We start from the raw sequence: 20477 nt of genomic DNA on the forward strand, positions 1-20477 counted from the left end.
GGGAACCGCCATATGCCAAGGGTAAGACACTAAAAAGACCAAAAAAAAAAAAAAAAAAAAAGCCTCTGTCCAGCGAGCTCTGAGCCCGCCCTGTCTGTCCAGGGTAGCCCAGGCCTCCCTGGGTGGCCGGAAGAGCAGCATTCACGGCCTGGAGGGAGAAGCCAGCACTGCTGCCTCCCTCCCCTTTGCCCTCCTTCCTGGAAAGCTCCAGCCTGTCTTGCCTGGCAGCCCAGGCCCCGTTCTTGGCCCTCGGAGGTGGTTGCCACAAAGCTGGCTTTGTCACCCTGGGGAATGACCCCGTCAGAGCTGGCATGCCTCTCCGGCCTTGAGATTCATTCTACCTTTGATTTGCATCTTGGTGGGCTCTGGTGCCAGGCTGGGGAGGCCTAGCTCTTTCTCAAGCCTCCTTTTCCCTCGAGTGCCCTCAACACCCCCACCCCCGCTTTGAGATGACAGGTGTCATCGCTGGGGCCGAGGAGGGGTGACTGGATGCCTTCATTCACGAAGGAGCTGGAGCCCTAGGCCCCAGTGCCAGCCTCTGTTCCCCATCTCCTGAGCCTCTGATCTGTCGGCAGGACTTCCTGCCGGGCCAGCAAGGTACAGGAGACCCCGAATCACCCCACTTATCCCCCAAGCGCCCTCCTGGGGGGCTCCAGACTTGGTGACCCTCTTCATCCTACAAGAACCAGCAAGGCCATTGTCTTTGCTGAGTGATCTTGGGCGAGTCATGTCGCCCTCTGAGCCTCCATTTCCTTTTCTGAAAAATGGGGCTAAAACCCTGCCTCTCGCAAGCAGGACCAAAGGGTCTTTATACCTGCAGTCTTATGAGGCCAGCTCCCCAGGGCACATAAGCGGGACACAGCAGAACCGACCTGGGCTGGCTCTCCCATCTCCGTGCTCTCTAGGGTACCCACCTGTGTGACTCGAGACATGGACTGGCCCTGCCACTTGGAGACCTGTCTGGCAAACTGTAAATCAGGTCTCAGGCTTTTGGACACAGCACCCCGTGGCCAGGCTAGAGAGCCCGGGGACAGGGATTGCTTAGATCCACGGTGGACCCATCATTCCGTCTGCGGTGGGTGGAGGGGGTGCCGTGGAAGAGTGTTTTGTGATCTGAAGAACTGTTGGTTCCGTGTTGCTGAGTGAAAAGGAAAATGACAAGTCGGTGTACAGTTGGTTCCCATTTTTAAAAGGTCTGCAAGGAGGGAGAGAGAGAGACAAGCATAAGAGAACAATTTTGGGGCGCTCACTACCACCCAGCCCTGCTCTGAGCATCTTTGACACATCACTGAAAGCTCACCATGGCCTGAGAGGCAGGAACTGCTACTATCTTTATGTACCACACAGGAAAGTCAGGGCCAGAGAGGTCACATCAGTCCCCTGGGGTCACACAGCTGGGAAGTGTTCGGGTGGGCTTGCCAGACGGAGCTGGTGCATCCGCACCGTGGAATCCTGGGAGGGGGCGCTCCGGGAGGCTGAAGGCTGTTATCTCTGCGGTGATGCCTCGTTGGCTTTTCTTCTTTGTACCATTATATTTTGAAGATGCTCTCTAATGGGTACGTAATGCTTTTATTTATTTATTTATTTTTTTGCTTTTTAGGGCCACACCCGCAGCAAATGGAGGTTCCCAGGCTAGGGGTCTAGCTGGAGCTATAGCTGCTGGCCTACGCGACAGCCACAGCGATGCCAGATCCGAGCCACATCTGTGACCTACACCACAGCTCACGGCAACGCCAGATCCTTAACCCACTGAGCAAGGTCAGGAATCAAACCCACAACCTCATGGTGCCTATTCAGATTCGTTTCCACTCTACCACAACGGGAACTCCCGTAATGCTTTTAGAATAATAAAAAACAGCACAAAGAGTTCCCCCTGTGGAGCAGGGGGTTAAGAATCCCACCAGAGCAGCTTGGGTTACTGAGGAGCCATGGGTTCAATCTCTGGGCCCAGCGCAGTGGGTTAAAGGATCTGGCGTTGCCTCAGCTGCAGTGTAGGTTGCAGCTGCAGTTGAAGTGCAGTCCCTGGCCTGGGAATTTCCTTACGCCAAAGGTGCAGCCAAACAAAACAAAACAAAGCACAAAAAGTACTGTTGATTGAAAACACGGGGCAACCTTGACTTTTCTGAGATTCTGAGACTGACCGGAAAATAGGGTTGAAAAGAGTACGTACGTGAGCCTCCATCGTAGGGTGAAGATTGAGTGGGGTGAGGCTTAAAGGGGCCTTGGATGGTGCAGGGAGAAGGGCGGGCCTGGATAAAGGTGCTTCCATCTCTCCCTTCCCTGTGCTGTCGATCCCAGTCTGTCCCTATCTCCCCCCACCCCCGCCCCGAGACTCAGCACCCAGTCCTCTGGGCAGAGGGAGCCTGGCAGAGGGTGGAGCAGAGCCCAGGTCACCTGCCCCACCTCCTTGATCAGTGATACGTGGGGTTGGATTTCCCCGTCGCTTTTGCAGAGCTGAGATCTGAAAGCTCCCACATCCCCAGCCAAGTTGGACAGGTTGTCCGGGTTTTTGGCCAAGGCCATGACGTGGTATCTTTGGGGCCAATCTTGTTTGGGTTTTAGTTTTTTTATTGGCCGGCCCGGAAGGATTTTGAGGCTTGGCATTTCCCTGCTTGTGCCAGGATGGCTCGCCAGGCTTCTCCTCCCCAAGGGGGAGAGTGTGAGATGCCCGGTCTTTGGAAGCTGTGCCACTCCTCCGCTTTTGTGCTTCATAATCTTTGCCATCCTTAAGTGCCACTTGTCCTGAAACTCAGCCATCTTGTTTGTCACTGAGCTGAAACTTGGTCCCGGCGACTATTGATCAGGAAGTGGTTTCTCTGATTAACTGTGTACGTCCTGGCCCAGTCAAATCCTTTGGCTTCTCCAAGGGAAAGAGGGCCCGTCTTCCAAAATTAGACAATAGATTAGACTCAAGAATCTAAGTGTGTTGGCGTTCCCATTGTGACTCAGTGGTTAACGAATCCGACTAAGAACCACGAGGTTGCAGGTTCAATCCCTGGCCTTGCTCAGTGGGTTAAGGATCCTGCTTTGCCGTGAGCTGTGGTGTATGTTGCAGACGCGGCTCGGATCCCGCGTTGCTGTGGATCCCGTGTTGCTACAGCTCCGATTAGACCCCTAGTCTGGAAACTTCCACATGCCGCGGAAGCAGCCCAAGAAATGGCAAAAAGACAAAAAAAAAAAAAAAAAAAAAAAAAAAAAAAATCTAAGAGTGTTGAGAAGAAAATGGACTTCTTGTCACTTTCCTCTCTTCTCTTGTGTGGAGGGCTTCATTTCTCTGTTTCCAAGGAGATACAAACACTAATTCATGCATGCATGCATCCGTCCATCCATTGTTGTAAAATACTTTCTGAATTCATGCGATTGGCCAGGTAGAGTGATAGATACATAGGTGAACAAGATAAACATGGTTTTAGGCTTTTCCTTTTTCGGCCACACCTGCAGCATGTGGACGTTCCCGGGCTAGGGTTCAAACCCATGCCACAGCAGTGACCTGAGCCATTGCAATAACATCGCAGGATCCTTAACCCACTGGGCCACACGGGAACTCCTGGTTTTAGGCTTTTTAAAACAAAAAATACACAGTCCCAAGTGAGGGCAGTATCAACCCAGGGCGGCTTATAAGCTTGCTCATGTGTCACTGGAATTATCCACGTCTCCATCAGGAAGCTGAAGTCTAGTTTCCTGGCTTCCCCAAGGGCACCTAGCTGGTAGGTAGAGTCGACATTTGAACCTAGGTCTGATGCTGCTAGTAATCACTTGATAGAAATGTGCCCATTTCTAAGTTTGCCAAGATGGGGATATTGGCTGGAATAGGGTAGGTACCTGTAAAAATCACTTTAATGGCTGTAGTATAGAGGGAAGAAGAGAAGCTGGTACTACAGAGGCCAGTAACAAGGTAGGCTCCAGTGCCTTTTGAGAAAAAGGGAGACTTGAGGATTGTCCGCTCTCTAACATCCCTTTCATTCCTTTATCCCTCTCTTACATCCATCTGTCCACCCAGCTGCCTGTTCATCCTTCTACTCACTCATTCTCCCACCTGTCAATCCATCCATCAACCTATTTATCCATCTTCCCATCCATCTACCCATCTGTCCATCCATCTTCCCACACATCCATCCTCCATATACCCTCCCATCCATCCATCCATCCATCTAGACAAACAGCGCTGATACCCGCCCACCCTCGTGTAGCCACTCCCCCATCTGCCCATTAGCCCAGCCATCCTCCTATCTTCTGTTTTCCCACCCGGCACGCTCCCCATCCACCCACTGGCTATTCTGTTCCTGGCTCTGTGGGGTAGAACAAGGTGAATCAGAGCTCAGAGCCAGCTCTGAGAGAGAGAATGTGTGAGCACACCTGACTGTGGCACGAGGTTGTCTGTGATGAAAGCTCTAATAAGGTGTGAGGAGGTTCTGGCACAGGAGGTGGGCGGGGGTTCTGGGGGCATTTCCCAGAGCAGGCTGTGGTGGAGTTCGCCTTTGTGGGGTGCTTAAACCTGGGGGGAAGGCACTCCAGATGGAGGAGGGGACATGAAGAGGCATGGAGGTAGGAAGCAGAGAAGCACCTGCTTGGAGGTGGTGACCGCAGGGGAGCAGTGGGGTCCTGGAAAAGCGGAAGGGGCCAGGAGTGCCAGGCCAGGGAGGTTCTTGTGTCAGCAGCAGGGGGCCATCGAGGGTCCACCCTATGAGGTTTCTGGTTGAAGGCAGTGGAGGGAGCGGTGGGGGAGGGGGCCTGGCACACACCCCGCTGGGCGGGAGCCTCTGGAGATTTTACTCTGGAGGGAAAGAGCCCTAGACAGCGAGCCAGGCCTCAGTCGAGTCCTAGCGGCCGCTTGCTAGCTGTGTGACCTGGGACAAGTCACCTTCTCTGCCTGGACCTCTTCAGTAGGAGGAGGCGGCAGTCCTTGCATCCTCCGTGGACTCATGCCGGCTGAAGGCGGGCTGCCCCTTATCCTGTCTCCAGAGACCATAGGAGGCCTCTCAGGACTTTTTCCTCTGGGCCCATGAGGACTCAAGCCTCCCGGCTGTGGTGCATTTGCTCCACTCCACCCCCAGGCGTGCCTGCCAGCGGGGGTGGGGCCAGGATCTGAGCCCAGGGCCACGCGGCCGCCCATCCTGGCTCTGTCCACAGCCCTCAGGCCCCCCAGCTTGAGCTGATGTTGGGTCCTTCCCCTGCACGGAGCCCGCTGTGACCCTGCTCTCTGGGGCCAGCTTCCCTCCTTCCTTAATGGAATTGAAGCCTTTCCCGTGGCTGGTAACGGTGGTCACCACGCAGATTCAGTGTGTTCAGGCAGGGGCACAGACCAAGCCCCTCCTTGGTTCCAGCGGCCTGAACCGCCCTTGACACATGCCTGGCACGGCGTCCAGGATCAATCAAGAGGACGGGGAAAATAGCAACCTTTTGCCTTGACTGCTCCATTCTGTGGCTCTGACCCCCCCCCGCCCGGGCTGCTCATCTGACAGGTCAGCTGGGAGCTCTCCCTCTCGCCTGCTGCCCAGCCAGGTTGCTAGGCGACCTCACGAGCAAACCATCACCGCCCAAGGTTCTGCCCACCCTTTACGCTCAAGCCCTTTGTTTCTTCCCACCAAAAGAAATCGATGTTTCTGGCTGGATCTGGGACACCAGAGTGAGTTTCAGATGCTCCCTCACCTCTGTGGAGGATGTCTTTCTTGAGTGCAAAGCTGCCTGCTTGCTAGAACTTTCTGCAGTGATGAGATGGTTCTGTATCTGCCCTGTGCAGTATGGGAGCCACTAGCCACATGTGGTTATTAAGCACTTGCGATGTGGTTAGTGTAACCAGGGAGCTACATTTTAAATTTCATTTAATTTCAGGTCATTTGAATAGCCACATGCGGTTAGTAGCTGCTCTTTTGGACAAGGTATCTCTGGAGACATTTAAGGCAAGATTAGGATGAAGCGGTCACTTTCTGTGCCCCAACCCCAGTCTGTCCTTGCTGGCACCCCTGTGGATAATTGCCAGATATCCTTGGGTGAAGATAAGCTTTAGAAACCACTTGTATTCCTTAAGCTGTGTCTCAGCAACCTCCCTGTTCAGAGGCACACACAGGTGTTCCCAGAGTGATAGCTTAGCTACCATGTTGTCCTCCAGCTTTGTGTACTTATTATTATGGCTTAATTTTTTTGCAGAACTGTACGATCTTCCTATTTATTATTTTAAAGCATTGCTTAATGTCCCCCTAGGTTAATTTAACCATGGTCCTACAGTTGAACATTAGGTTATCTCCCTGTTTTTGCCAGTTTTGTGGGCTAATGTGAACTGGGTCCCAGTACGTGTTTTCTGTGTTCCTTTTTGGAATCATTTCCTGGCCTTGCCTTCTCAGGAATAAGGGCTAGTGGGCTTTAAAAGGCATTTTTAAGGCTCTGAAAACCGATCACCCATTTTCATCTTCATGCAAGAGTGGATCTGTTTATATTCTTGCCAGTAATGGGTTGACCCATTTTGCCACCCGTTGGGTAGTGGAGGTTGTCATTTTTCCTTTCTTTGTTAACCAGTGTAAAATGATCTTGCCCCCCTTTCTTGGAGGAAGGGTCTTTTGGCAGCAGAATCCCATAGTTTCTGTTTGCCTGGGGCCTGTTAGCAGCCATGTCTCCCATCTGGGTCCCTGATGCTAGATTATGAGTCAGTGAAGATCACTGTGTGGGTCAAGGTGCTCTTGGGAGTGAAGGTGGCCCAGTTACCTGGGTGTCACAGGTGGAATACTCCCATAGACATCTGCTCTCTGCTGGAGCACGCCCAGAGATGGGGAGCTCCTTTCCTTTTTGGTGGCAAATGACAGTCATCCAAAAGGGAGTTTGGGAGGTCCCGTTGTGGCTCAGTGGGTTAAGAACCCAACATGGTATCCATGAGGACATGGGTTCGATCCCTGGCCTTGCTCAGTGGGTTAAGGATCTGGCGTTGCTGCAAGCTGCAGTGTAAGTCACAGACGTGGCTTGGATCCTGTGTTGCTCTGGCTGTGGTGTAGGCCGGCAGTTGCAGCTCTGATTCGACCCCTAGCCTGGGAACTCCCATGTGCTGCAGGTGCGGCTGTAAAAAGGAAAAAAAAAAGGGAGGGAGTGGCTCCCTTAGAAAAGCCTAAGGGCAGATGTTGCCTTCAGGATCCGCTGGCTCCAGGTGTCCGCTAGCCCTCAGCATCTGCCCTCATCCATTTGTGGCTGATCTTGTCTTAGCTGCCCTCATCTTGGCCTCATCCTCAGTTAGGCTCTTGAAAGGGGTGGCAAGATAGGCTTCAAGACCCTCCAGCCTTCCAATCAACCGGTTTAAGGACCCCAGAGAAAGAAAAGAACGTATCTCCTGATAACTTCAGCACGAAATCAAAAGCAGACCAAAAGACCCCTCAGGCCCAACCCTGCTGTCCTGCCACTGGCTGTGACTGAGAGGGCCAGGCCTGAGTGGCTGGGCTGGGCTGTGTGGCGGGACCAGATGGGCTCAGCCCCCCTGAATCCCTTGCACTGAGACGGAAGGAGAGGCGGTTTCCAGAGGGAACTGGAGTTGTGACTCTGCGCCGGAAAGTGAATGCTGGCCAGTTTGCCTGTTGCCCTGCTTTAGGATTCATTTCCAGGCGGCCCACCAGCTCCCAGGTCTGAAGTGAGCGGTGCTCCGGGAACAGGCCCTTCCAGGCCCTTCTGCTTTGTGCTCCTATTTACTCTGTTTTGGTTCTCGGGATAAGCCGGCTGTCACAGATCGGACTCTACCAGACCTTCATGGACTCAGTTTCCCCATCCGCAGGTGGGGTTGCGAGTTGGGGTGTAACAGGAGGGGAGGCTGATGTTCTTTCTGGTTCCTGTGCGCTGTGAGATCAGCCCTTTCCAGGGAGGTGGAGGGAGGACACGGTGACCAGCCTGCAGTGGGGAGGGAAGAGCCTGGGGGCTGTCCCCAGCTGGCCGCTGCTGGGCCGCTGACTTTCAGGAAGCCCCCAGCCCCTGACCGGGCTGACTGGGCCCCTTGGGTGAGGCAGGGCTTCTGCCGGGCGGGTTGCTCCCACCTCCTTCAGGCCCCGAGCTGCACAAGGGGGAGGATTGTTCCCGCAGAGGTACCCGGGCAGAGAACACAAGTGGCCACTGTGTGTCTGCTCTCAGGGGTGTGGGCTGAGGCGTTAGTCACTGCCGGCCAGCAGGGGAGGGCTGGGCGGGGGCACCCCCGTCCTCCCCTGGCCCCCGTGTTGCCTCGGCTGGTAGGAGAGACACGTCAGGGGCCAGAAACCACTTGTTCTTTCTTGCCTGTCTGATCCCACCTTAGCTTTCCAGGGCCCACCTACTCCCTGAGATGGCCTCACATCAGACCCTGCAGAGAGTCTAGCTATCGTTTTCCCTCTGTCCTACTGCACAGAGAGGGAAACTTGAGGCCCTGTGAGGACCTTGATAGAACTTGCAGGCACCTCTGGCAAAGCACTCAGGAACCTGGACTTTGAAGTCACATAGGCCCCTGTTCACCTTCCAGCCCTGTTATCGTACCTGCTGTGTGACCTTCGGCAAGTGACTTCACCTCTCTGAGCATCAATTTTCTTTTATATATAAAACGAGGCTCAATAATAATACCACTCTATTGTAAAAATTAATTGAGGGGATCAAGCATGTCCTCTCAGACCCTCTCTAGGCTCAGCTGCTTCAGAGCTTGTCTCTATCAGGCTCCCCTTGCAAGAAGGAAGGCCTAATGGCTCCAAGACTGTGGCAGACAGTGCCAGAGGCTAGTGGCAAAGGAGGCTCGGGGCAGCAGTTGTTTTGAGGTTGCATTTCATTGGCTTGGCTTTGATCACATGTCTATCTTTGAACCAATCACTGTGGCCCGAAGGAATGCAGTGTTCTGATTGGCCAAGGTAAGTCATCTACCTGCTTCTAGACATGGTGGTGGAGTCAGTCCCATTACAGCCTGGGGACTGGGAATGAGAATGGGTTGGCTCCTCAGAAGAAAAATCAGGGGAGAGTGAATTATGTTGTGGGAGGGCAATGATTCCAACCTGCTGATTCTCCCTCTAGGCAGAAACAGTTCACTAGAAAAATGCCTCACACATAATGTGGACTCTGTGAATAACGGCTGAATGATTGAATGAGGAATAAGTTGATTCCCACCAGCCTAGTGTAGTAAAGAGATCACTGGACTGAGAGTATGGAGGCTGCCACAGCTCACAATCCTGAGTGGGTCCTGATGACTTTCTGTGCCTCAGTCTGCTCATCTGGGAAATGGGCATGATGGCTAACACTTGCTGTAATGGCTTGTGGACAGATTGAATCCTAGCAGCTGCAATCCTCCTCGGCTGCCAGGCATTCTGCCAGCAAGTGACCACTATTAGTTGTGGTCGATGCTTATCTTTAGCAAAGAGAGATGGAGCTGGGAACACTGGGCACTGGCCAGGAAGTGCATGCTGGGAAGGGATTGGAGCTCAGGCTCTTTGAGCCAGGCAAGCTTGAGTTTGGATTCAGCCTTCACCCTCCCACTTGCTGTGTGATCTGAGACAGTCACCAACCCTCTCTGAATCTCAGTTTGCTCATCTTAAATTGGGAATGCTGATTTTTGTCTCTGAGGGCTGCCTTGAGGATAGAGTGAGAAGTTTCATTCAAGCTGTCCCGGCAGAGTGAGTGCTCGGACAGTGTCTGCTGTTTTTGCCATCAGCCATTGCTGTGCTCTCTGTGGCCTCCAGGTGATGGATGGCTGCCTTAACCAGACTTTTAGAGAATTTAATTTGGGCAAGTCACTTTATGTGTCCCAATTGCTACCAGCCCTTTCCTGGCGGGCCCTGGGTCTCTGCAAAATCTGAGCGAGGTCCCGGGCAACAGGCATTCCTTGGTGTTGATGTTGGCCCCCTGGTCAGTGCTGCCTTTCAGGGTGGAGGGCAAGACAGGTTTTATGCTTTCCTGGAAAACTGGCGCCGCCTGGGCGGTCCCTACCTCCTGGAGTAAAGAGTCCTTTTAAGGAACCCCAGGGAAGGGTGGCCTGAGCCCGCTTCCCCAGCTCTCGGGGGTGAAAGGTGAATACGTGAAGGTGGCCTTTGCCCAGCTCAGCTCTCCTTGTGCTGCTGTGGCCGGGGGCCAGGTGCTTGCCTTGGTCCCTCGGCCCTCACTCTGGCCACCTGTTAAGCCCTCTACTGTCTTCTCTGTAAGAGAGCAGAGTGGGCATTAACTTCTGTTCTGGGTTTGGAGAGGAGGAGGAGCAGGAACATGAGTGCTGTACAGGGTGAAAGGGTATTGTGATCGTCCCCTAGTGGGACAGAAGAAAGTCAGCTTTACAATAAATCAAAGGGCAGGCACATCATCAGTTGTGTTTGTGTGTGTGTGTGTGTGTGTGTGTGTGTGTGTGTGTGCACGTCAGGAGTGAGAGGAGTTCTCTGGTGGCTCAGCAGGTTAAGGATCTGGCATTGTCCCTGTTGCAACTCGGGGCACTGTTGTGGTATGGGTTTGATCCCTGGCCTGGGAATTTCCGTAGGCTGTGGGTGTAGCCAAAAAAAAAAAAAAAAAAAAAAAGAGAGAGAGAGATCTGGAGAAAGGGAACAAGAGCCTGTTTGCTTAATCTGCAAGGTTCTAAGGCATTCTGAACAAGCTTTCGAAACTTGAATTCAGGGGAGAGGGCCCAGTGAGCAGGGTGAGAGGGACTGACCACAGGGAACGGCCCCACGTGAAATTCCCTTACCTGGGGAGTTGCCAGCGTGGCTCAGTGGAAACAATCTGACTAGCATCCATGAAGACATAGGTTCGATCCCTGGCCTTGCTCTGTGGGTTAAGGATCTGGCATGGCTATGAGTTGTGGTGTGGGTCACAGACATGGCTCAGATCTGGCGATGCTGTGATTGTGGTGTGGACTTGCAGCTACAGCTCCAATTGGATCCCTAGCCTGTGAACTTCCATGTGCTGTGAGTGTGGCCCGAAACACACACACACACACACACACACACACACACACACACGCACACACACACACACACTCTTCCCTTTTCTGGACTGGGCTCCAGGGTCAGATGTGGAAGGTTCTACAGGCAACGTGGTCACCAAGAGTGCAGACTTAGGAGCAGGGCTGCCTGCATCCCAGGTCACCTTTGTCCCCTAAGTCTCTGGGACTCTGCCTCAGTCTCCCCATCTGTATGTGAGGTACTTACGCACGTACATGGTCGGGTGGTTCAGTTGATCACTGAGTTAGCACGTGCAGAGTAGGTCGGAGGTAAACGTGACACCATAATTGTCATTGTGTGGGATCTGGGAACTTTGCAGCTTGGTTAACAGAAACATTTACCTAAACTGGGAATACATTTACTAGTGAGTCTAAAAATTGCCTCTTGGCATCACACCCTTCCAGATGGTTCCCTGATGGGGCTTGACGCCCCCTCCCAGTTTCCACCCACCAGCCCCATAAGCACGCTGTCTCGCCACTGGCAGAAGAGAAGTGAGTCTCTCCAGCTGGCCCTTGAACTCCTTGGGGCCAGGGGGAGTGTTGCTGTGTCTCTGCATCACAGGTGCCCTGTGCAGGGCTGGCCTGGGAGTGCTCTTGTCTGTTGGCGTCTAGTCTCAGAGGCTTCTGAGTTCTGGAGGTGACAGGGGGACCTTGTCGTGGAAAGTGCAGAGAATCTTGGAAGTTAGGGGACCCGGATTCAAATTTGGGTTCCAGCCCTGTCCCCTCTGAGTCCGTGGAATGGGATGTCACGTGAGGTGACATGAATGCCTCTTGTCATCCATGGAGTGCTGGGCATGCAGGAGCCACTCGGCCGTTGGCGTTTCCAGCAGATCAGGTTGCAGAATCGTCGAGTGGCCAGCGGTGTTTCCCGTGGTTTCCACCAGGCTCCTGGTCAAAGGCTCCAGACAAGGGTCTGGCTTTTAGGGCCGTGTTGCAGGAAAGCAAGCTCTTTTTCAACATGGGGACAGTGGCCCCCAGGGCTCACGGGACCCCCTGGGCCACTGAAGGCTCCACGCCCTTTTCCTGGGTGGGTGGAATTTCTCACATTACTCATACGATTATTTCTGTCTTGCTCTGTTTTCAAAATCACGGTGAAATATGCGTAACACAAAATGGACCATTTTAGTGAACCCCAAGTGTGCAGTTTAGTGGCATTAAGTACGTTCACAGGGTTTGTGCCAACCTTCCCCACTAGCCATTTCCAGAACTTTTTCATCATCCCAAACAGACACCTGTGCCCATTCAATACTAACTCCCCATCCCCGCTGCAACCAGTCCCCAGTAGCCTCTGTTCTGCCTCTGTCTCTGTGAATGTGGTTGCTCTAGACACCTCATTTAAGTGGAATTACACAACACTTGTCTGTCTTTTTTCGCTGCGCTCGCAGCATGTGGAAGTTCCTGGGTCAGGGATGAAACCTGGACCACAGCTGTGGCAATGCTGGATCCTTAACCCGCTGTGCCACAAGGAAACTCCTGCTTCATTTGTCTTTTTGTGACTGACTGACTTCACTTAGCTAATGTGCTCCAGATTCATCCACGCTGTGGCATGTTGTCAGATTTCCTTCCTTTTTTATGTTTTTGGTCCCACGCACAGTATATGGAATTTCCTGGGGCCGGGGATCGCATCCGAGCCAGAGCTGTGACCTACGCCGCAGCTGAGGCAGTGCCGGATCCTTAATTCACTGCACCACAGCAGGAATTCCAGAATTTCCTTCCTTAAGTTTGGATAATGTTCCACTGACTATATATACAGTTGGCCCTTGGTGTCTTAGGGGAATTGTTTCCAGGGTCCCCTGGAGATATCAAAATCCCAGGATGCTCAAGTCCCTCATAGAAATTGGCAGAGTGTTAGCATGTCACCCAGGCACATCCTCCCGTATGCTTTATTTTTATTGAAGTGGAGTCGATTGGCAGTGTTGTGCTAGTTTCTGGAGTACAGCAAAGTGATTCAGTTATACATGTCTATCTATAGCTATATAGTCTTTTAAATATTCGTTTCCATCACAGGTTATTATGAGGTATTGTATATAGTTCCCTGTGCTATTCTTCTATGTATCTGAAGTCATTTCTGGGTTACTTATGGTACCTAAATTAATGTAAATGCAGTGTAAATAGTAGTTGCTGGGTCCTTGGCCAATTCAAGCATTGCTTTTGGGAACTCTCTGGATTTTTGTTTTTTTCTGAATACTTTTTGATCTGCCGTTGATCTGAGGATGCGGAGCCCAAGGAGGTGGGAGGATGGACCGTACCCTCTTTTGCTTATCCATTCATCTGCTGATGGACACTTTTTCTACCTTTTGGCCGGTGACGAGCGCTCCGTGAACTTTAGTGTACAGATACTGCTTGCAGTTCTTTTGAAACTATACCCAGGAGTGGAACTGCTGGGCCATGTGGTAGTTCTATGTTTAGGCTTTTGGGAAACCGCCACACTGTTTTCCACGGTGGCTGCACCATTTTACATGCCCAGCAGCAATGTACAAATGTACCGATTTTTCTATATCCTCATCAACCTTTATTTTCTGTTTTTAAAAAAATTATAGCCATCCTTGTAGTTGTAAAGTTTTCTCACTCTCTTCGTTTTTTTGTGGGGGCTGCACCTGTGGCATAAGGAAGTTCCCAGGCCAGGGACTGAACCCTTGCCACGGCAGCGAGCCGAGCCACAACAGTGACAACACTGGGTCTTTAGCCTTCTGAGCCTCAAGGGAAATCCTCTAACTCTCTTTTTCATCAAATAAGAAACTGTTGTTGCCACCAGGTGACATGCACCTATGAGCCACTTCCCACTGTAATTGGTGGCCACCGAAAATCCTTTTAATTTTACTTTTCATGTATGTGAAATAATGCAAATAAATGCATGAAACATTCTAGTAACATTTTGGTTTTTTAAATTAGTTAATTTGTCTTTTTAAGGCCGTACCTCTGGCATATATATACAGTTCCCAGGCTAGCCATTAAATCGGAGCTGTAGCCTCCGGCCTACACCACAGCCACAGCAATGCTGGATCTGAGCCACATTTGCGACCTACACCACAGCTCACAGCAACGCTGGATCCTTAACCCACTGAGCTGGGGCAGGGATCAAGCTTGTGTCTTTATGAATCCCAGTCGGGGTTCATTACCGCTGAACCACAACAGAACTCCCTCTAGTAACATTTTAAACAGTACAGGAAGAGTGAAATCTCTTTGAATCTCTGTCCATTTCAGGCTTCTCCCTAGCCTACTGTTAAGGGGGTATCTTTCTAGAGTTTTCCATGCATTTATGTTCACATGTGTTTATGAAAGAGTAGTTTTCCTTTTTTTTTTCTTTGCTTTTTAGGGGCACACTCACCGCATATAGAAGTTCCCAGGGTAGGAGTGGAGTTGCAGCTGCAGCCGCCGGCCTGTGCCACAGCCACAGCAATGCTGGATATGAGCTGAGTCTGTGATTGACACTACAGCTCATGGCAACGGCAACACTGGATCCTTAACCCACTGAGCAAGGCCCGAGATCAAACCCACATCCTCATGGATATTAGTCAGATACTACTCTTATTGCTGAGCCACAATGGGAACGCCCCCATTTTTTATATAAAAAGCATCATGCCACTTTTATGGTTCCATGACTTGGACATTTTACTGAAAAACTCAACAGTCCTTCCGTGTTGTTTTTTGTAGTTCTTTGCTGTTCTTGCGTTTTTGTGTATCTGATAGTGAGGCTCTGTTGTACTCAAAAACGTTTTATTGTTAACCACAGAACACTGTTTCTCACGCATGCCCCATGTGCTGGCATGAGGAGCGAGCCCTGGCCATTGTTGAGAAGAGCGTCCCTCCTGCTTCAGCCTCTCATCCGCATGTGGACATCTGGCCTCTGTTTCCCACTCACGTGGGCCTCTCTGAGCTGGCCTCTGGGGGTCAGCTTCCTGCCCACCCTGCCTGCTGACCGCTCCTGTCTCTGCTTTGCAGGCCAAGAACAAGGAGACGGGTGCCTTGGCTGCCGCCAAAGTGATTGAGACCAAGAGCGAGGAGGAGCTGGAGGACTACATCGTGGAGATAGAGATCCTGGCCACCTGTGACCACCCCTACATCGTGAAGCTGCTGGGAGCCTATTACTATGATGGGAAGCTGTGGGTAAGGGTGCCCCCCGCCCCCGGACCCCACGGTCTAGTGGCCTGGACCCTGCCTGGTCCTGAGCACCTTAGCTCTTTCTTGGCATCTGCTTTGAGTACAAGGACTAGGCGTGAAAGCGAAGCTGGGGGGCTCTGGGTGTCCTGCCCACCCGTCTCTGCAGAGCCTCCCCACTTTGGGGGCCGGAGGCAGTGGTTGGGAGCAGGAAGGAGCTCTGAAACTCTACTGCCTAGCCTCGAATCCCAGCTCTGTGTGGACAGCCCTAGGCATGTCCTTGACCTCCCCGAGCCTCGGTTTCCCCATCTGTAAGATGGAGATGATAATAGTACTTGGCTCGTAGCATTCTTCCGGGGATTCAGTGAATCCATTCATGATACATGCATGGGAAAGTAGCTGGCACATGCTGGAGCTGGGTGAGTGTGGGCTATTTTATTTGTCGCGGTGGCATTGTTACTGTCGTTGCTGCAGGTGCTACATGGGGATTCCTTTAATGGCAGCACTAAAGAAGGGGGCCCTTTAATAGCTCCCAATCTCCATTAGCAGTCTCATATGTTGAGGTGTGGATGCTGCTTCAAGCCTCACCTTCCCTACTCAGCATCACTTTTAGAGGAATTCCAGGGTGCCCTGGTTTTCACAGCGCCTGCCCTGCAGAATGACTTCCCCACTGACGTTCTCCTAGTGTGAAGGCCTCTCAGGTTAGAAAACCCCAACTTCCTAAAAGGTTCATGCCTCCAAACTCCTTTTCCAGCTAACGTTGTGCCTGTAAAACATCATATCTCTGTCCCCCCAGCTCGGCACAACATTTCTAACAGAATCATGCGTGGGAATAGTCTCGTGAGTTCCGGATGGAGTTGGTAGACTGTCAGAATCACGTGGAGACGGTTTGCAAAGGGAGCCAGGGTCAGTGGGGGCTGGCGTGTCGGAACACGCTGAGAGAGTGGCCCAGGCTTGCGCTGCCACCCGCGGGAACGGCAGTTGCTGGCTGTTAGTAATGCGTTGGTGGTCAGGCGGGGAGGTTTTAAGCATTGGACCTCCCATCATGAGAGTTTATGTCGTGATAACGTATTATCATGGTTTATTTATTATCATGATAGTTGATTTATTATATGGAGAGTGATACTCTGTGTTAGTTACATTTTAGGAAATTAGTAGGGAAGTTTAGAGTTGACACATGATGCTTTAGAATTTTCCCCACTTAAAATCATGGAAAACAGACTCCAGGTTGACTCTTTTTGCACAAAATGCCTGATTTTTAGGAACAGAACTACTCCTTTTTATTTGTTTTGTTTTGTTTTGTTTTTTAGGGCCATGCTCACAGCATATGGAGGTTCCCAGGCGAGGGGTCGAATTTGAGCTACAGCCGCCAGCCTACACCACAGCCACAGTAACACGGGATCGGAGCTGCATCTGTGACGTACATCACAGCTCATGGCAACACTGGATCTTTAACCCATTGAGCGAGGCCAGGGATTGAACCCGAACCTCATGGTTCCCAGTTGGATTCGTTTCCGCTGCGCCATGATGGGAACTCCCAGAACTACTCAATCATAATGGGGAAATCTGTGTTTCACTTGTGCAAAGGATCCTGCCATTTAAGAAAACCAAAGGAGGCGCTCACTGGTGTCCTAGTGGTTGAAGAATTGTGTGTTGTCACTGCTGTGGCGCAGGTTCGATCCCTGGCTTGGGAACTTCCTCATGCCACCAGGACAGTTAAAAAAAAAAAAAACCAGAAAACCAAATAAACCAAAAAAAAAAAAAAAAAAAAAAAAAGAGAGAGAGGGAGAGAGAAAGAAAACCAAAGGAGTGGTTTTGAAACCACTGTTTAAGTTTATCCTTTCATTTTTTCATTTCAAAGAAATGCAGGACGCCAGTGTCTGAGGTGGGTAAGAGCTGGCCTCCCCACCCCCGCCCTGCCCAGAACTCAGTCAACTAACACTGGTTGCCCCCCAGTGGAGGCCAGCTTTCCTTGGGGTGTCTCCTAGATGTCCCTGGGGCCAGTAAAGCCACTGCTGTCTGCCTGTCAGCCGTGGATTTCAGTCTTTCCGATCTGCTGTCTCCAGGCACCCTGGGAGGTGAGCTGGGCAGGGAGACTGGTCACCCTTTTCCAAAGAGGAGGGGTAAGAGGCACTGAGAAGGCAGGGCCCTTGCTCATGGTCACACAGCTGAAGCCCGGAAGCTGAGCGAATGTGTCTCCTCTGTCCCAATTCATAGAGCTGCTTTTAAAAAGTTTTTTCTACTTTAAGACATTAAGTATTTTATGTATATGGTCATCAGAGAAATATAAGAGTATACAGAAAAGCAAAAGCAGGAAAAAAAAAAAAGAATAATATCATCCAGATCTTTTCACCAAAGGTAACTACTGATAACATTTGGAATCTATTTTTCTAGACTTTTTCTTTATTTACACAAACTTGCAGTTTTTTAAGAAAAGATGAATTTACACCAGACGTGTTATTTTGTTACTTTACATTTTATTCTTTTTTTTTTTGGTTTCGCCCACGGCATGTGGAATTTCCCGGGCCAGGAATTGAACCCGAGCACAACAGTGACAATGCTTGGATCCTTAATTGCTGGGCCATCAGGGAACTCCTCCTTTTACTCTTTTTATTTAAGATACATTAAGAACAACTTTTCATGTCTTAGAGGAACACCTGCATCTTCGTTTTTTCTCTTTCTCTAGAATTCCAGCTTCTGATTATTGAGCTTTAGGCTGTTGTTTTCCTGTTATTATTATTGCTGTTGTAAAAAACTCTGTGATAGACATCTTTGAATTTTTGTGTTCTTGCCTAAGAATCTCTTTAGGAGAATTCTACAGATTTTTCTATTGCCAAACTGGCCTCACAGAGCCACTTATGATATTACACAAACGGGTTTTCCCATCTAACCATCTACCCACAACACACACAGACACACCCGCACACCCACTCATCATCCATCCACCTGCTATTCATCCATACAACCTTCGATGGACTGCTTCATTAAGAAAAATATCTTTTCTATATCTGTTCCCGTTATGGCTTGTGGCTGGATACCAAGCTCATTACTTTCCCAAGTCCAAAGATAATCCCATCAACAGCCAACATTTGTTAAAGGCTCACTGTGTCCTGGGCCTTTTGCTGTGCCTTTTACTTGCCTTATGTCATTTAATCTTCATTCTTGGAGGTTGTTGCTTCGTCCTCATCCTGTAGATGAAAATGAGAAACAAAGATGCTAAGAAAGTTCCCCCACTGCAGGCCACACAGCTAGAAAGAGGCAGAGCTGGGAAACCCGATGGAGAAATCGGACAGTGCGTAACTGGACTGCGACCATCATGACGCTGTTTAGATACACAGACCAGAATTTTCTGTCCCAGAGTTGTCACTTTAGGCTGGTACTTTCTTATCCAGGGCTGCTGCTCTGGTCACAATCACTAGTCACTCTCCCCTTTTGTAGCTGCCCTGCAGCCTGTGTTTGCTACTTTGTAAATAGACCCTTAAAGGTACCATCTCATTTTTGAAGATTTGCTTTTAGACCTGGTGAAAGCAAGGACGGTGGCTGTGGATCAAGACGGACAGAGGGTTTCCAGCGGGGGGATCAGCCGGGGCCGTGGTGTGGAGGTGTGAAAGGCGGGCTGGGATCCAAGGTAGACGGGACTGGGGCAGCACGTGGTGTAAGAGGAGGGCCGTACTTGGAGGTCACGTGGTGGAGCGTCTTGAAGGCCACGGTGAAGAGTTTGCCCTTGATCTTTTAGATCAGTGCTTCTCAAAGTACAGCCTCTCAGACCACCAGCAGCAGCCACACCTGGGACCTTGTTAGACATGAGAATATGAGGTCCCAGCCCAGACCCGCTGAAACAGAAACTCTGGGAGGGGGCCCAGCAATCTGTTTTAAGGAGCCTTATAGGTGACTCTGATACTTGTTTAAAAACTCTTGCTCTAGGGAAGAGGGGGACCCCATGGCAGTCTCACAGGGGAGAGACACAGATTCTGTGTTTTAGAGAGAAATCTGATTGGAGGGGGCTAGCGTAAAAGCACTGAGGCTGACCAGGAAGTGGTAAGAATAGACTAGATCAGAAATCCAAGAACGGGAGTTCTCGTCGTGGCTCAGTGGTTAATGAATCCGACTAGGGACCATGGGGTTGCGGGTTTGATCCCTGGCCTCGCTCAGTGGGTTGAGGATCCAGTGTTGCCGTGAGCTGCGGTGTAGGTCACAGACACGGCTCGGATCCCGTGTTGCTGTGGCTCTGGCATAGGCTGGCGACTACAGCTCCGTTTAGACCCCTAGCCTGGGAACCTCCATATGCTGCGGGAGCGGCCCTAGAGAAGACAAGAAAAAAAAAAAAAAAAAAAAAGAAGAAGTCCAAGAACGTGAGATGGTCAGGAAAAACTTCAGAGGAAGGAACATTTGAACTGGATCTTGAAGGATGCATAGGAGTTCTCCAAGGAATAAGGGAAGGAAGGGCAGTATGAATGGGGGGCAGCTTGTACACAAGTGTGGAAGGGAGGAGTCTCATCCTGAGATATAGAGTTGAAGGGTACACCAACTTTTTGGTTCTTCCTTCTTTTTTTTTTCTTTTTTTTTTTTCTTTATAGGGCCCCATCCGCATCATGTGGAAGTTCCCAGGCTAGGAATCGAATCAGAGCTGTAGCTGCCAGCCTACGCGATAGCCACAGCAACTCAGGATCTGAGCCGCGTCTGCGACCTGCACTACAGCTCACAGCAACGCCAGATCCTTAACCCACTGATCGAGGCGAGGGGTCGAACCTGCCTCCTCATGGATGCTAGTCAGAATTGTTTCTGCTGAGCCACAATGGGAATTCCTGGTTCTTCCTTCTGAATGACTGTTCTTGGACCCATCTTGTGGCCAGGTCTTCTGAGCGTTTCCAAGAGCCAGCTTTTCCGGGTGGGTGTGTTTGACAAAACCAGCCCTGGGCCTGGTGTCTGCTCTCAGGGGCTGGGCTTTAGAATGAGAAATTGGCTGTTGACCAAGTGCCCTGGGCCTCTTCCCCAGCCGTGGCAGCCGGGGATGGACTTTCCCCGGATGAGGCAGAGGTTATCCGCCAAGCCACCCCCCCCCAGCAATCTGACAAGATTAGCTTATTTTCTTCTAGAATTTGTGATCTTTGCAAAATCTTTCTAGTGGTTTCTTATGACCACTTCTGCTTTTGACTATCAAATGGTGCAAGAGGGGGGAACAAACAACCCCGGATATTCTAAACCAGCACCACCCAAGAGAAATATAATGTGAGCCATATATATATAAAATTAAAAGATTTCTTGGAGTTCCTGTTGTGGCTCAGCCAATTAGGAACCTGACTAGTATCCATAAGGATGCGGGTTTGATCTCTGGCCTCTCTCAGTGGGTTAAGGATCCAGCATTGCCGCAAGCTGTGGCATAGGTCGCAGATGTGGCTTGGATCTGGTGTTGCTGTGGCTGTGGCATAGGTCAGCAGCTGCAGCTCTGGTTCGACCCCCTAGCCTGGGACCCTCCATATCC

General features: G+C 50.9%; 1 protein-coding gene across 3 annotated transcripts in view; it reads left to right on the plus strand.

Moving 5' to 3' along the window:
• Nucleotides 1-20477, plus strand: part of STK10 (serine/threonine kinase 10) — a 136636-nt gene that overhangs the window by 12289 nt on the left and 103870 nt on the right. For all 3 annotated transcript variants that reach the window (XM_021077114.2, XM_085002472.1, XM_085002473.1), the window contains exon 2: nt 14840-15004. In XM_021077114.2, coding sequence (XP_020932773.1) covers nt 14840-15004 — 165 coding nt within the window. The remainder of the gene's footprint in view (nt 1-14839; nt 15005-20477) is intronic.

This window comes from Sus scrofa, chromosome 16 (genome assembly GCF_054392235.1).
Source record: "Sus scrofa isolate SSC_HxYL_T2T_F1_AM1 chromosome 16, Sscrofa_HxYL_maternal_Yorkshire_Landrace_v2.0, whole genome shotgun sequence".
Lineage (NCBI taxonomy): Eukaryota > Metazoa > Chordata > Mammalia > Artiodactyla > Suidae > Sus > Sus scrofa.